This window comes from Podarcis filfolensis (genome assembly GCF_964270895.1).
Source record: "Podarcis filfolensis genome assembly, chromosome: 4".
Taxonomy (NCBI): domain Eukaryota; kingdom Metazoa; phylum Chordata; class Lepidosauria; order Squamata; family Lacertidae; genus Podarcis; species Podarcis filfolensis.
In genome coordinates this window covers 23,190,186-23,206,027 of record NC_139607.1, presented here as the reverse complement: position 1 = coordinate 23,206,027, position 15,842 = coordinate 23,190,186, and the positions used below count along the sequence as shown (strand labels likewise).

General features: G+C 42.3%; 3 protein-coding genes across 11 annotated transcripts in view; 1 reads left to right on the top strand and 2 right to left on the bottom strand.

Moving 5' to 3' along the window:
• TEX30 (testis expressed 30) overlaps positions 1-4,546 on the bottom strand; it is a 40,712-nt gene extending 36,166 nt beyond the window's left edge. The window contains exon 1 of one of the 2 annotated variants that reach the window (XM_083611092.1): positions 4,485-4,546. The gene's annotated coding sequence lies outside the window, so the exon portion shown is untranslated. Of the gene's footprint in view, positions 1-4,480 lie in introns of both variants that reach the window. The other variant, XM_083611094.1, reaches the window with a different exon arrangement.
• A 99-nt stretch (positions 4,547-4,645) lies between these two features.
• Positions 4,646-12,360, top strand: METTL21C (methyltransferase 21C, AARS1 lysine). 5 transcript variants are annotated; one of them, XM_083611042.1, is made up of 7 exons: positions 4,646-4,736; positions 6,682-6,800; positions 8,283-8,425; positions 9,959-10,076; positions 10,605-10,679; positions 10,783-10,880; positions 12,147-12,360. In XM_083611042.1, exons 2-7 carry the CDS (start codon positions 6,692-6,694, stop codon positions 12,195-12,197), a joined length of 594 nt encoding a protein of 197 aa, XP_083467168.1. In that variant the 5' UTR covers positions 4,646-4,736; positions 6,682-6,691; the 3' UTR covers positions 12,198-12,360. The 5 variants fall into 5 exon arrangements, with proteins under 5 accessions (XP_083467168.1, XP_083467169.1, XP_083467165.1 ...); XM_083611043.1 differs by lacking the exon at positions 10,605-10,679; XM_083611039.1 differs by having other exon boundaries at positions 10,783-12,360.
• The window catches only part of TPP2 (tripeptidyl peptidase 2), a 42,819-nt gene continuing 38,935 nt past the window's right edge, over positions 11,959-15,842 (bottom strand). For 3 of the 4 annotated variants that reach the window (XR_014547211.1, XM_083610418.1, XM_083610419.1), the window contains 3 exons: positions 14,744-14,951; positions 13,156-13,275; positions 11,959-12,917 (listed from right to left, as the gene is read on the bottom strand). Coding sequence is in view for 3 of the 4 variants with exons in the window: in XM_083610418.1 (XP_083466544.1) it covers positions 12,828-12,917; positions 13,156-13,275; positions 14,744-14,951 (418 nt within the window). In the remaining variant the exon portion in view is untranslated. Of the gene's footprint in view, positions 12,918-13,155; positions 13,276-14,743; positions 14,952-15,842 lie in introns of those variants that run through there. The other variant, XM_083610420.1, reaches the window with a different exon arrangement.

Sequence of the window (15,842 nt, the reverse complement as noted above, 5' to 3'; positions counted from 1 at the left end):
GCCAAAATTCTGAGCTAAATCCCCAGAGCATCTCTGCTGGGCCCTCTCTTTCATCACCTCTGGAAAAATACGTTTCACAGAAAGCAAATGTTTTTACAGGCAGCAATGAAATGAAATGAAGCATATTGTTTAGGTTTAGATGCTCTCGGAGGAAAATACGGCATCGTATCCAGTGCTTTCCCTAGTTGGTGGGTGGGGTTCGCTGTAGCTTCAGTGACTCCCTTGATTAGATACAGGTGTGAATGAATGAGAATAATAATAATAATAATTACTATTTATTATTTATACCCCGCCCATCTGGCTGGGCTCCCTCAGCCACTCTGGGCAGCCTCCAACAAAATATTAAAATACAGTAATGCATCAAACATTAAAAGCTTCCCTAAACAGGGCTGCCTTCAGATGTCTTCTAAAAGTCTGGTAGTTGTTTATTTCTTTGACATCTGGTGGGAAGGCGTTCCACAGGGCGGGTGCCACTACCGAGAAGGCCCTCTGCCTGGTTCCCTGTAACTTGGCTTCTCGCAGTGAGGGAACTGCCAGAAGGCCCTCGCCACTGGACCTCAGTGTCTGGATAGAACGATGGGGGTGGAGACGCTCCTTCTATTTGCATTTAAAAACAAACTTAATTTGTACTTTCCCAAACAACATGCAGAGCAAATGCAGCCATCCTTCAGAATTTGCACTTATTAGAATTTCATATCCTCCAACATTTCTCCAATGGAAAATAGGGACATCTTAATAAGAATAAGAATAACATAATGATAGTAATACCCCACCCATCTGACTGGGTTTCCCTAGCCACTCTGGGTGGCTTCCAATATATATAAAAACCTTAAACATTAAAAAGCTTCCCTATAAAGGGCTGCCTTCAGAAATCATCTAAAGGTTGTTTAGTTACTCAGCTCTTTGGCTCAGCGGTCGCATAACTCCATACCCTCCAACACTTCTCTGATGAAAATAGGGAAGTCCTAAGGAAAAGTGGGACGTTCTCGGATCAGATCAGAAAACCAGGATGGCTTCTGTAAATCTGGAACTGTCCCTGGAAAATAGGAACACTTGGAAGGCCTGGAATCCAGCAATGCAGTTCCCCAACCAGGAAGCGTAGTATAAAAATGCATATACTAAAAGGTTCAAATAAGTGCATATATTAGTGAAAAGAACATACAAAAATGCGCCAGGTTTCAGGGAATTGCGTTGCAATTACAAAAGTCACATACAAAATGTGTACAGGAGCAGAAATTCTCACAAAAATACTGATGAAGTTGCACAGCTTTTCTAAAAATTGCAAATGGAAGTGAAAATGTGGAGAAGATAACTCAGATTATAAAAAGAGAGAGAAAACCTGAAAGCAAAATTGGCATATTTGCCCATCCCTAGGTAAGGGATGGATGGATTACCCAAGGCTAGTAGTGGGACAGGAGCATTGCTTCCTTTCTAAGTTGCAGAGGAAGCAAGCCCTGCACCCCTGAGATCAGGCATATCCAAACTTGGCCCCCCAGCTGTTTTGGGACTACAACTCCCATCATCCCTAGCTAACAGGACCGGTGGTCAGGGATGATGGGAACTGTAGTCCCAAAACAGCTGGAGGGCCAAGTTTGGCCATGCCTGCCTTAGATGAATTTCTGGAGCTACTCATTTACCTTTTTGTGGTACATCTAGTCTCTTGGCACATTGAGATCTGGTTTATATGTGTTGATCTTTGGAAGGCTCATGGCAATGGACTTAGACTACTAGACAACGCAGAATTTTGTATGGTTACATTATTCCAGCTGTGAGTTTGGTGCAGAGTCCAAAAACTAACACCGCCCTTACAGAGTTGCTCACGGATACACGTTGACTGCATGGAATGTAAAAGGGATCTGCGAGCTGTTGCCTAGCTGCAGGTACAAACACAATCTATTCTTCAGAGCAGAAGGAAGAGGCCTCTTCAGAATTTCACTTTTTGGATGAATTCAAGAGCAATCTCTACTCAACAGGTTTGGACATGAGAGACAGGTTGGGCAGAGAGGAGCTGGGAGACCTGCCCTGCTAAATCTTCCTGCTTGCCCCTTCCCCAACCAATGCTTAAATTTATTACAGAAATTACTTCTTAAATGTACAGGAGATATTATTTGGAATCTGCCTGCCATGAAAAATCATGAAACTAGCACCAGAAGGGGGGATTAAGAGGAAGGAAGATTGACAAGTCAAGACTCAGATGGTAGGCAGACTTTTCCTACCCGACCAATGAGATAGCAAAAACAACCAAACACACTCTATGACTATGATATCAATTCAAGAGCAATCACTGTGGCAGGGAAGTGGGATTCAGTAGTCTCTGCTTGCTGAGCCGAGGAAGGAGTCACTTAGCTGAAGCTGAAGCAGCAGTAGCAGCAAAAGTGTTGCCTGTTAAGCAGATGATGTTCTTACTTTTTCACACAAAGCCTTTTCAGATGTTAAATTGTGGGCAATTCCAGACATCCTGTTTATTGAGCATTCATCCCGATTTGTTTGCAGGGAGATCAGGCAATGTGGACTGTTTAACGAGCATCCGTGCCAATCTGTTTGTGGGAAGTTTGTATGACATTGCGCAAAGAAATGTTATTCCACACATTCCAGTGCATTTTCTCATCACTTTTCTTACCACGAAAAGCCCAGTCTTCTAGGAAAGCAGGTTTGTTGCACAGGACCTCTCAGTTAACCACAATTACGGTACAACACCAGAGTTGCTGTTGCATGGCTGAAGTTGAATCCCACCTCAAAATGGCAACACCCATATCTAGCATTTGCTGAGTGTTTGCTCTGATTGTTCGCAGTGTTCACATGGCCACGAGTATTCATTGTAAAATATTTATATGTCTTCACATCAACAATTTGTTCATGTCACATTTTTTAGTGCAGTTCTCCATCACTGTCCAAAATGCAGATAGATTATTTGGGCTACCATAGAAGGAACAAAAATGTTGGTGGAGCAATAGTCCACTTGCTCACTTGGACAGGTCAGTTGCCGGGGGACAGTGCTAAAACTAAAGGCGTTTAGCGATGAATTTTGCCCAGGGCGAAGCCTCCAGAGGGCACCATTGATGGTCTCAGCCCACCAGCCAATTCGCAATGAGCCTGGGCTCTCTGGCCACCTCCCCATAGGTCCAAAGCAGTTTTCCTTTTGCCTTTGTTTGCTAGTCCATGTCTGTGGGGGTGCCCAGGACAGCTGCTTTGGGCTGTGGCGCCATCTCCTCTGTGTGCCTTTGCACTCCTTGGTGGTGGGCAGCTGCCTCTGGAAGAATTTGACTATATCCATCACGGGCAGACAGACCCGTGGAGTTACCCTGAAATCTGTGCGTTCAAAAGATGTGGTAAATGAATTACACAGATCCCGTTAGGAATGGTACTCTCTGTACTAGAAAACAGGGCACACTCTCTGTGTACAAATATTTCTTGTTCCAGTGGCATCAGGGGATAACCCTGAAGGCCCCTAATGCTGGAGCTGTGCGTGAGGTCCAGGTCCACTCTGTGCCTAGGTAGGAGGCTGTTCAGAACAATCTGCAGCATGCCTTGAATTCTGCAAAAGAATGGCACACTGCGAACGTAGTACATAATGAGTACATTACATACCGTACTCCCATTGTTAGGTGCTATGTTCTTTCTTTAAAGCACTGGCAACAAATACCCCAAATATTAAAATCTGAACAAGCAATTCAACAACAACAACAACAAAAAGGCTGATTACAACAAGAAACAAATGGTTAAACCAGAAAATGAATCATCTTAATGCAGATAACACTTTAAAAAATATTCCCAATTTGGTAAATAATTTGGTGAAGAATCGGTCTCTTTGGCCCAGAATAGAGATTGCTAGAAATTCATGGCACGCTAGCTCAGTTTAAAGATACAGTCAACAAGACACACGCAATTTTACTGTCCTGAAATCTCTGACTTGGCTGGGGAAAGAAATGCACAACAACTGGTGCCAGGACATGAGGAGAAAGGGAGTAGGTTAAAAGCACGTGGTTTCTCCCCAACAAAATTCCAAATTGTATCAAAAACTTAATTCTGCAGTTAACATATTCTAGCTGGGAAGTGATGAGTGGAAACGTGAGAATGAGTGATCCCATGCCAATCCCTGCACAGGCCACTGGGGGGTTAGAGTAGATAACATTTGAGCTTCCTCCCGACTCTAAAAATCTATGATACATAGATCCCTGTTTAATTTGACCTTGCATTATTAGAATGAACGGATGTCAAATCTACTTAAAGCTGCTTCCTTGTCCTTGGATATTTTTATGTTAGAGAGAAACTGTTTTCTCTCCATACATTGAAAATTATGAATTGGAGCTGGTGAATCTATCAGTGGCCGATAGCATGCTGGAATATACAGCTCTGCGATAGATATTAAGGTGTAGTTTCTCCGCCGAGATGTTTATTGGGAGACGTGCCACTGATTTTAATATACCCATAACATGCACATAGCAAGTCATATCAGTTAAGTTCATATCATAATCGTCACTTACTACTTCAGCATAGAGAACACAATGAAGATGGCTCAGTTTACTTCCACTAGCCTGTATGCAGAGAATGCAACCCATGACAGGGACTCTCTTCATTCAAAGGTTTTTATCCCTAAATGGTCTAGGGCCCGCCCCCTTCCCCAGTACCCACCCCCCACTTGGCACACCTTCGCTATAAAAGGCACCGAGCTGGTTGAAAAATCTCTCAGCTTAGGAATTGGATCCTCGGAGTCCGGATTAATTACAACTTTCCAGGTAAAATGGTAACCTTAGCCTTTTCGTGGGGGTGGTCAGTGAATGAGCTGAGACTTAAAGGGATGGGCATTTTGAACTTCATGTTTATTTTTAATATGTGCGATGTATCTTCGACAAGGGGCACAACAGGTGGTGGTTAGGTCAAGCAAGATATGTAGCGGGAGACCAGGAACATATCGCTCGATAGCGGCAAGCTTAAATTCAGAGGGAGATTTTAGAAGCCGAAAGACTAACGAACAGACCAGAAGATTTATGGTGAATGGAGGACTCTGCGGCAGGCCCAGGGCTAGGAAAGCACAGCTTCCAAAGCAAACAGAGCTCGCATGAACACATGAGGCATGCAAAGGAGAAAGTGAGAGGTAAAAAGTAGGAGGTGAAGTCAGGACCGGGTTATGTGATGAGCCTGTGAGTTATGGGCACAGTTCATGGAACAGGAGCCGGTCTGTGTAAAGCTCATTGAAATTTCCCATTCATCTCAACGGGGCTTCTGCAGAATATCCTCCCTGTGAACTTTGCTCAGCATCACTTTTCTGTCAGACATGCTACTAACCCAGGAACCTGAGAGGATGGTTTCTCGAGTGGCACATTTATCCTTTAGGGAGGTGGGTTTTTTCCCTTAACGAAGTGTTTTTCACTTACTACCTTAACCGACCTAGTGACTTGACTTCACGAGGTTCTCTCTTGAGCAGAATGCCACAAACACTCACAGATCACAAACTGCACTTTACAAATGCCAATACATCTCCCACATAAAATTAAAAAACCTGTTCAAGTCTGGATAGAGATTAAACAAATATGGAACATAAGACGGCATGGAAACAACTTTGAATGATTATTCCAGAGGGGTAGCCTTGTTACAGTCTTTTCTAGCAAAACATACAATCTCTCAATCTGTGTGTGTGTGTGTGTGTGTGTGTGTGTGTGAGAGAGAGAGAGAGAGAGAGAGAGAGAGAGAGAGAGAGAGAGAGAGTTCTGTGGCACCTTAAAAAGAAAGGCAGTAATCTAGCCTCACTTACTTGGGAGTAAGCTCCATTGGCTTCAATAGGACTGACTTTTCTGTAGACCTTGTTAGGATTCCAACGTAATCTGTTTCCATTGTCACATAAGCTTTTGAGGACACCTAGTGGTCGCTATAAAAAACTAAGGTTCAGGGGACTGGGTGTCATAAATAAGAGCAGAGAGAAAGGCCATGTTCTGTCAGCTTTACAGGTGAAGGTGAACTACATGCTAATCTTCTTTCAGCTGTTAAGTGGCTGGTTTGAGCAGACAGCCTGTGAGAGGTGACGCCCAAACCTGGCATTCCAGATATTTGCCTGAATTATGTGCCTTGGAAACTCCAGAGCTAGTTTTGGGAAGAGAAGTGGTGGCAAGGACCATTATTAGGGAGCAGGTGAAATATTTTGGACAGCACCTGTTGCCTATACGGCTTCCACTGTAAGAGGCAGTCCCAAACTTCTTTGAGCTCTTTGGTGGTGGAGCAAAATACGAATGTCAGAAACAAAAACTAACTACCATATTTTTCGCTCTATAAGACGCACCAGACCACAAGACGTACCTAGTTTTTGGAGGAGGAAAACAAGAAAAAAAATATTCTGAATCTCAGAAGCCAGAACAGCAAGAGGAATCGCTGTGCAGTGAAAGCAGCAATCCCTCTTGCTGTTCTGGCTTCTGGGATAGCTGCGCAGTCTGCATTCACTCCACAACACACACACACATTTCCCCTTACTTTTTAGGAGGGAAAAAGTGAGTCTTATAGATGGTAAGTGTCTGAAGATTTTCACTGACGGAAAGGTCTTAACTCTGGTTTCTGGTTTTAATGTAGCATGTGCCATGTTTTTGGTACTCAACTTCTTCTTTTCCTCAGAGGGTAAAATGAAAAAAGTTGGGAACTATCCTCCCCCATCAGAAACCTCATGGTTTGCTTGTTTGGTGGTTCTTTCTGCAGCATTCCTGCTATGATTTCTACACAGCACCAGTTTTTCCTTAAAGCAGACCAAGGAATAATGGAGGACGAGGAACACCTGGAGGAAGGAGACAATGGCTGCTCCCTTGCATCTGACTCAGGTTTTCCTTTAAAGACAGTATCGCTTTCGCCCACTCAACCCTACGCAAGTTTTTTTTTCCTAAATCAGTTGCTCTTATTAGCTCCCAAGTATTAAATAAGCAATGCTGTTGTCATTTATGAGTCTTTGGGAACACTTGTCCTTTATGTTTTCAACAAGTACGTGGTAACGCACAATGCAATTCACGACACCAGCCTCCGCACATTTATTCAGTGGTTATTCTGCGTAGGATTGCTGATTAAGTATTTTATGCTGCTAGAAAGTAAGGAACAGCTGAATCAAATTTATTTAAGATCATTTAAATGGTTTCCAGGGAAATCAGGGGGGCTTGAGGGCAGCCTGCCTTGAACCCTTCCAGGCATGCCGACACTCAAATTTTGGGCTGAATTTGCCAAGTGATGCCAGGATGACTGTGTTTATCTCAGACAGTGGTCTACTAGGAGGAGTTCTTTCTTTGAAGGACTGTCCACACCAAGTTTTAAAATAAATAAAAGGCAAGAAGGAAGAGCAGGGCTTTGTCAACTGTTAGCTCCTGTGTTGCAGAATGAATAGGCAGATGGGTCTACAGCCAGAACCTTTCCAGTTGTGATGAGATGTATTTAAATTACTTGTCGTTGTTGTTAATTTTTTGTACCCTGCCCATCTGACTGGGTTGCCGCAGCTACTCTGGGCAGCTTCCAACATGATATACAATAGCGCAACAACATCATAACGGAACCGAGCACAATTCAAAGTGTTAGTGCCTACCTTTAAAGCCCTAAACTGCCTTGGTCCAGTATACCTGAAGGAGCGTCTCCACCCCCATTGTTCAGCCCGAACACTGAGGTCCAGCGCTGAGGGCCTTCTGGCGGTTCCCTCGCTGCGAGAAGCCAAGTTACAGGGAACCAGGCAGAGTGCCTTCTTGGCAGTGGCACCCGCTCTGTGGAACACCCTCCCACCAGATGACAAAGAGAAAAGCAACTACCAGACTTTTAGAAGACATCTGAAGGCAGCCCTGTTTAGGAAGGCTTTTAATGTTTAACAGACCACTATATTTTAATACTTTTGTTGGAAGCCACCCCCATTATTATTATTATTATTATTATTATTATTATTATTAAAAAAAATGTCCCAATATAGGGCTGCCTTCAGATGTTTATGGAAGGTTGCATTTACAGCAAATCTTTCTGATTTTGCACCTATATATATAGCTTAGCATATGCAAATCCATGCCCTCTTTTGGGAAGGCTGCATGACATTATATTTGGCAATGCAGAAGTGGCTACCGTTAAGATGCCAGCTTTGAGATGAGTCTACATAAACATATTTTTGTGTCAGCATATTGCAGTGAACTGTATAGGCATGCCAAGATTTGCAGCTCTTTGTGAGACTTTTTACAAAGATTGGCTTTCTAAGCACCCGCAACAAAGCACAGCCCACTTTGTTTAAATTCCTGAACCGTCTTACGTTCACAGATGACTATTGCTGACCTCTCTCCCCACAGGGCTGCCCCGCGTGTTCAAAATATTACAGAAATGGGTTCCTAAGGCCTCTCCCTATTTTGACAAAGAACACTACTGCTACGCTGGCCACCAGATCACCATTCAAGAGTCCATCGAAAACTTCGGAGCCGTAGTATGGCCTGGCGTAAGTTTCACACAGGGCCTCACGAGTAAGCTTCTGTAAGATAATGAAGCGTCTCGCTTTCCTTGATACCTTGTTTTAGGATCTTAAGAGCTGGAAAGGGTCATCAGAAGGCTATGTCAGCCAAGCCACTGCTTTTCCTTTGCTAGTGTTGCTTATGGCCTAAGGTCTCAGCACATTTACGGGGGTCAGCTCTGTGCCCATAAAGAGCAGAGAGTTCATTGCGCACCTGATACTGGATATGTAGTTAACCCACTGAGCAAAATAAGACTGCATTCTGAACCTCCCTACAGTCCAGGATAGATTAAATAGATTCATTGAATCTATGGCTTTACATGTCCGCAGCTGTGATACCGCTTAATGGTTAATCAATGCTACATTAGTATTGAATAAGGCTGGGCGATATCTGCTTTCCAAAATCATAATATACCGGCAGCTAAACCCTGCCAACCTAGCAGTTTGAAAGCACGTCAAAGTGCTAGTAGATAAATAGGTACCGCTCCGGTGGGAAGGTAAACGGCGTTTCTGTGCGCTGCTCTGGTTCGCCAGAAGTGGCTTAGTTACGCTGGCTACATGACCCGGAAAAACTGTCTGCGGACAAACGTCGGCTCCCTCGGCCAGTAAAGCGAGATGAGCGCCGCAACCCCAGAGTCGTTCGCAACTGGATTTAACAGTCAGGGGTCCTTTACCTTTTTTAAAAAAAACTTTTGATATGGAGGTGTATTACCTTGCCAGAAAGGAGGAGAAGAAGTCTGTTGTGGGCCATGGAGACAATTAGCCTCACTGTGCACAGCTTCTGCCCTTCTGTGGGGCCTGGGAGTGCAGCGTGTATTAGCCTTGTCGCCACATAGCAGGGAACCGCAGAGCCTCCCTGGAACTGCCAGCCACGGCTTGCCCCGATGATCTCTCGCCATGCAGCTCCCGGGAGTGCCACTTCCTTCCCCCCACTATTTATATCTCCCCGACAGGTAAATGTGTAACCCCATCAAGAGCAGGCGATCTCTCATCCATCTGGTCTAGGGAACCACCAACAGTGCCTCTGTCTTATCTGGATTGAGTTTCAGTTTGTTGGCTTTCATCCAGTCTATTACCGAGGCAAGACAGCAGTCCAGCACTTCTACTGCCTCACCTGCAGATGTCCCTCATCCATGATCTGATTATGGATGAGGAGGCTGATCTGGCATGTATCACTGAAACTTGGGTGGGTGATCGGAAATTCCAAAACCGCTCTTGTGACTTTAAATTCAAATAGCCCGGGCGATGTATCGATACATTGCCTGAAACCTTAGTACTGAGCACAGTATGGAGGAAAAAGCACTGGGGAGGCTGAAGGGATTAATCCATCCCAACCCAGGCTTCCCCCTTTCATCATTTGCTTTTGGACTGAGCTTGCATTGAACTTACTACACGGAGGGTATTGTCGGTGATTTCGCATGCTGAAATCATGGGATCTACATGCACACACACTATTGCAGCTAGATTAGGTTCTAAACATTAGCACCTTCCAAATTCTGAAGACAAATTTAATTTTTTTAGGCTCTTGCTCTGTGTCAATACTTGGAATCAAATCAGCAGGAAATCAGTCTCAGAGACAAGAAGTTACTTGAACTGGGAGCTGGGACAGGCCTGGTGTCCATTGTGGCAAGTATACTAGGTTGGTAATTTGCTAAAGAGCATTTGTGTGTGTGTGTGTTTTGCTTCTTGCTGCACATTTTACACACAGTTCCTACCTATTCACATTACCCAGTACTCTCTTGAGTCCCAAACATTTGAATAGCATTTTGACAATGCTGTCTACCCACAACCTCCTTATAGACACAGGATGCCATACGAAGCCTAAAATGGGCTAACAGCTTAACTTGTGCGTAACTGTAATTACAAAAAGCATTCTGAGATCTATTTGTTTTGTGCCTTAACTTCATTTATCTGGCAAGGAATATAACCAAGTGCAGTAGGAGACAGTCCAAAACAGGCTTTGATATCCCAAAAGAGAATTGCTCCATTTATTAACCTGTAGGTGTTGCCCAAACAACTTTGCTAGTCTGAAATAGAACCTTTCAAAAATGTTCTTCAGACACAAAACTTCCAGCTCGCCTCATCTATAGTAAATTCTCCTTGAAAATGTGCCAGTCCAGTAAATGGATTACAGTGCTAGTCTTGGGATTTCTATGATTTGTTCTAGCCAGAGGGTGTCCTGCTGTTTTATCCAGAGACTGCAATGGCTGCTTGTTCCTGCAGAGGACAGGAAGACTAGCGAGTCAGTAATGATTACATCACTGAACAGCAAAAATGTAAACAGAGAACTGTCTTGCCTTTCTTCAGGTTATCAAGGAAGACTAATTATTTTTATTCTCTTTCAGGTGCTTTTGTGACAGCTACTGACTTGCCCGAGGTCCTTGAAAATATGGAGTTCAATATTTCAAGAAACACACGCAACCTGAACGTTCACAAGCCCGAAGTAAGAAAGCTGGTTTGGGGAGAGAATCTCCACGCAGACTTTCCCATATCAACCCATCACTATGATTTTATTGTGGCTACTGATCTGGTGTACCATCACACAGCTCTTGAAGCTCTGTTAGTCACCATAGGCTACTTTTGTCAGCCTGGGACAGTCTTGTTATGGGCAAACAAATTCAGATTCAGCACAGATTATGATTTTTTGGACAGAGTTGGCAACATTCTCAATATCACGCAGCTAGCAGAATTTCCAGAGTCAAATGTCAAGTTGTTCAAAGGCACCGTAAGGGAAAATTAAGATCCGAAAGAGTGCCAGAATCTAGAACAGATGCAGCATAAAAGTTTACAAAGCAGTAGTTTTTAAAAGATGTTAATTAGCCTCTTCTTCACAACAGCCTGGTGCATTCAAGTTGGCTTTGGGGTTCTATTTCCCAACAATGGGTAATCCCAAAAAGCAGGACCGTATGCAACGGGGGTCAAATAAGTGGATTTTAGTAAATGCTCTCCTGCTCCTTATGCAGCTGTTGCCCCAGATGATTAACAGAACATGTTCAACCACCACCAAACTGCATCCTTTTGGAGCTACCCACGATTTTATGCCCTGGGCTTTTCCATAAAACTGATTTCATTGGACTTGAAAGCTTAACCCCACATCCTGTTACTAGAAACAGAAAGGAGAGAGGACCATTTTACTCCCTAAGTCCCATGTGACTACAGAAAGCAACTCCAGTAACATGAATAAGATGTGGTGTAATGAAGCCACATCATTTCAGATTAAAACGTAGGGTTGTGCTTCTACCAATTCCAGGTAATGAGGCTACCATGCTATAGCTTTATAAAGTCCTTTTAAAAGTCCTCTGGTTCTATAATCAGTGCCAAATTGTTGTCTCAATAACAGGCATATATAATATACGCTGTGACCAATATTTGCTACAATGCTGAAATGTAACTTTTTACTTGGCCTCCATGAAGTCATATAGACTAGATTATGTATCCTCCCTCCATCAGCTCTGAAAATAGCATTGATTTCCTAATGCCTCCCTTTAGGTACTCTTGAAAAAATTAGGACAGATCTCAGCTTTGTTTGATTGTTTTTATTATTAACAAAATTAAAAGTATGAGAGTGCGCACGTTTTTGATCTTGAAATTTGCACATTTATTTAGCAGTTTTACATTTCCCTCCCCCAAAACATTATTAACATATCTGTATGTATAAGTTTTACAATACCTGATTTAAGTGTTAACTGACTGTTTATACATGTATCAGTTTATCCGATACTCTGCAACACATGGATATTTGAGAGCATCTCCGAGTTGAAGATATTCAAGAGCACCTTTTGCACCAGCAATTCAAAATACATTTGCAGTGAGTGTGAAAGTTTTTAATTTTTAAAAAAATTCAAAATGTAAACTCTTGCAAGTGATACTGGTAATTAAGTTCCATTACTGTTAAGTCTAATAAATAAGGTTTTAGCTACTCCGAAGGAGCTTTTTTGTTTTTTTTTAAGGCCTTCATACAATTGAAAACATCAATGTTAAAACCCTGCTCATTGTAAAAAGAACCGCTTGTACAGGCTTGTGGTTAAAATTACAAACAGTTAAGAACCACATACACATGCAAGAAACCTTCCCATCTTCATTTCCTAATAATCCTTGGAGCCGGCTATTTCGGAACACCCATTGCCAGCAATGCGATGTATGCAAAACATTTTGTTTGTATGTTTTTATTTCTAGGGCAACTAAGAGTTACACCTAGAAATTAAATATCTAAGCCTAAACAGGCTCCGTGATGTCAGGAGCCGAACCCTCACACAACCCCCTTGTCCTCTGATTAATAACACACGATATAAGCATTCAATAATGGATGAAAACATGCATTCCAGTAATATAATGTATCTTTATATCCAAACAACGTAAGAACATCTCAGATTTACAACGGCAGCAAATTTCAAAACACACAATAATCGGGTGGATACATCACGGGAAGCCAGTTTTCAGTGAAAGATGCACAGTGTGTCCATCCAAGTAACTTCATTAGCTAAAGAAGAAAAAAAATTAAAGTATCCACTATTAAACAAAGTCCACTAAAAAACGTTGACATAAAAAAAAAAATTGCATTCTATTAAGTAGCCGAAGGAAAAAATAAAAACATACGCACACACCTGATTCTCTACCTTTTTTGGGGGGAGCTGTAACCTTTTCATAAACTTCCAAAAATACCAACAAAACTTGCATGCAGCCTTGAGTTAGCCAAGGTAATATTGAAGATTACTTACCAGTATGCAATTCTTCAAGTTTTCTTTGGTAGGTTTCTCTTCCGCAAGCTTTGTTGCAAATTTGAGACCTCGGCCGTACATTTTATTTACCAGGGCGTGCTTATAGGCAAATGGTAAAACCTACACGGGGCGCAAAATAAAAGGTGAGATTTGTAAGCCAGGAAAACATCTCGGTCTCCAGAGTTTACCAGCCCCGGTTCTATTTCAGACTTGACACCAGCAGTGCAAGGGGTGTGGGGAAGCACAAGACCTTTTTGCATCTAGTTGGCTGAAGTTGCCCTAACAAACATTCCTTAATGCTGCTAAAGCAAAAGTTGGGAGGCTGTTGGATCCCTCCAAAATTAAATATTTGTAAGAAGAGAAGTTATTTTATATTGTACCATCAGGCACTTTGCAGAGTATGCAAGAGGACAGGTCCCTGATCCTGAAGAGCTTACCATTTCAAATTCAACACCAGGGAAACAAGGCAACACTATTTCAGCTACACGTGCTTAACTTAAGCTTATAAAGGTAAAGGTAAAGGGACCCCTGACCATTAGGTCCAGTTGTGACCGACTCTGGGGTTGCGGCGCTCATCTCGCTTTAGTGACCAAGGGAGCTGGAGTACAGTTTCCGGGTCATGTGGCCAGCATGACTAAGCCGCTTCTGGCAAACCAGAGCAGCGCATGGAAATGCCATTTACCTTCCCGCCAGAGCGGTACCTATTTATCTACTTGCACTTGGATGTGCCTTCGAACTGCTAGGTTGGCAGGAGCAGGGACCGAGCAACGGGAGCTCACACCGTCACGGGGATTCGAACCGTTGACCTTCTGGTCGGCAAGTCCTAGGCTCTGTGGTTTAACCCACAGCGCCACCCATGTCCCAACTTAAGCTTAGTTACAGGAAAGCAGTCATTTCCAACACTTTGCTCTCCCACTGCTTTGGGCTACAACTCCTAGCAGCTGCATGATTCACTGGGTTGGTGAAGGCTGCAACAGGCCCAAAGAACTAGGGGACCATGCCTTACAATAAATGCACAGAGGTGGAAGAGCCAAGAGGGGAATCATCATTGCTTGGATGGCGAGGCTTGAAAGTGGAAGGCTGCACAAAACCATTTCTGGCCTGATGTAGCAAGACGATGCTTACACTTATGAGAACATTCACGATTTTAAAAGCTGGACTATTTTTCTGCAGATTTGATTGTATGCTTTTGGTATCTACAGTATGAAAAATTGTAAGACTTTTGTCAAAAAAAACAAAACAAACCCCACGATGTTGGCTGTGGTGAGTGGCTGCAATCCTACAAATCTGGATTAAAAACCAATAATAACCAATAACCAATAAATAAAACCAATAATAAAAACCAATAACCAATAAAGATTTCCGTTATTGTGTTGGCATTCTCTGCTGTGTATGAATACACAGTTTAGGTGGCCAAAATAATAATAAAAAACCCAATGTTTTATCAAAGGCTAAAGTTGAGACTACATAGAAAACCAGTCTGTATCAGCAGCATATGAAGGATTTCCTCCTTCAGTTATAGGAATCTAATAATAATAATCTAGTAATCTAATAATCTAATCTAATAATCTTCCCAACTTCCATATACCTTGGTGTCGAACAGGTCAGTCCATTTGGTTATTTCCCAGAAAGTTTCTGCCAGAGCATCCAGGCCACCCTCCTGCTGGTCATCTTTAGATTCTGCATCGCCTGACACAGCCCCTTCTTGGGCCTGAAACTGCAGGATTTGGTCGGACAACGCACTTCCTTTCCGACAGAGAGCATCCACTAACGTAGATTTCTGCTTGTCCATCTCACTAAATGGGAAGAACACAAGAGGATGACAGCACTTGCAGCAAAGTGTGCCCTTATTTTTTCTAAAGAGAGTCCTGAGGTGCACAAACTGAATAATAAATCATTTATAATGGGTGTATATGCAGGGTCCCATCCCCATTACTCCCAAATATTTTAACAACTGGTTATTTTATATACATGTCAAAACTCAACTATTATATTTAGACAACAAGAACACAAACTGCTAAGTTGCAAGGAAGACATATAAATAAATAAATAAATAAATGTAATAGTTGATTTTATTTTGATTATGCATTTTGTGATTTTATATTTTGATTTAATTTCCTGAGACCTGCAGGTATAGGGCAGTATATAAATTCAATTTATTATTATTATTATTATTATTATTATTATTATTATTATTATTATTATATTTTGTGTGACCCACCCATCTGACTGGGTTGCCCCAGCCATTTCCAACATATATGAAAACAAAATAAAACATTAAAAAAACTTCCCTATACAGGGCTGCCTTCACATGCCTTCTAAAGGCTGTATAGTTAAATAATAATAATAATAATAATAATAATAATAATAATTCAAGATTCAGGTAGGTAGCTGTGTTGGTCTGATGCAGTCGAAATAATAATTCAGTTATTTAAAATACACAGTGTTCCCATTTGGGCATACATAATGAGCACAGAATTAATCTGCTACAGTACAATCACAACTTATGCGAATTTAGCTTAATAATAATCATTTTATTATTTGTACCTTGCCCATCTGACTGGGTTGTCCCAGCAACTCCAGGCGGCTTCCAGCATATACGGAAACCATAATAAAACTTCAAACATTAAAAAAACTTCGCTATACAGGGCTGCCTTCGGATGACGTCTAAAGGTTGTATTGTTACT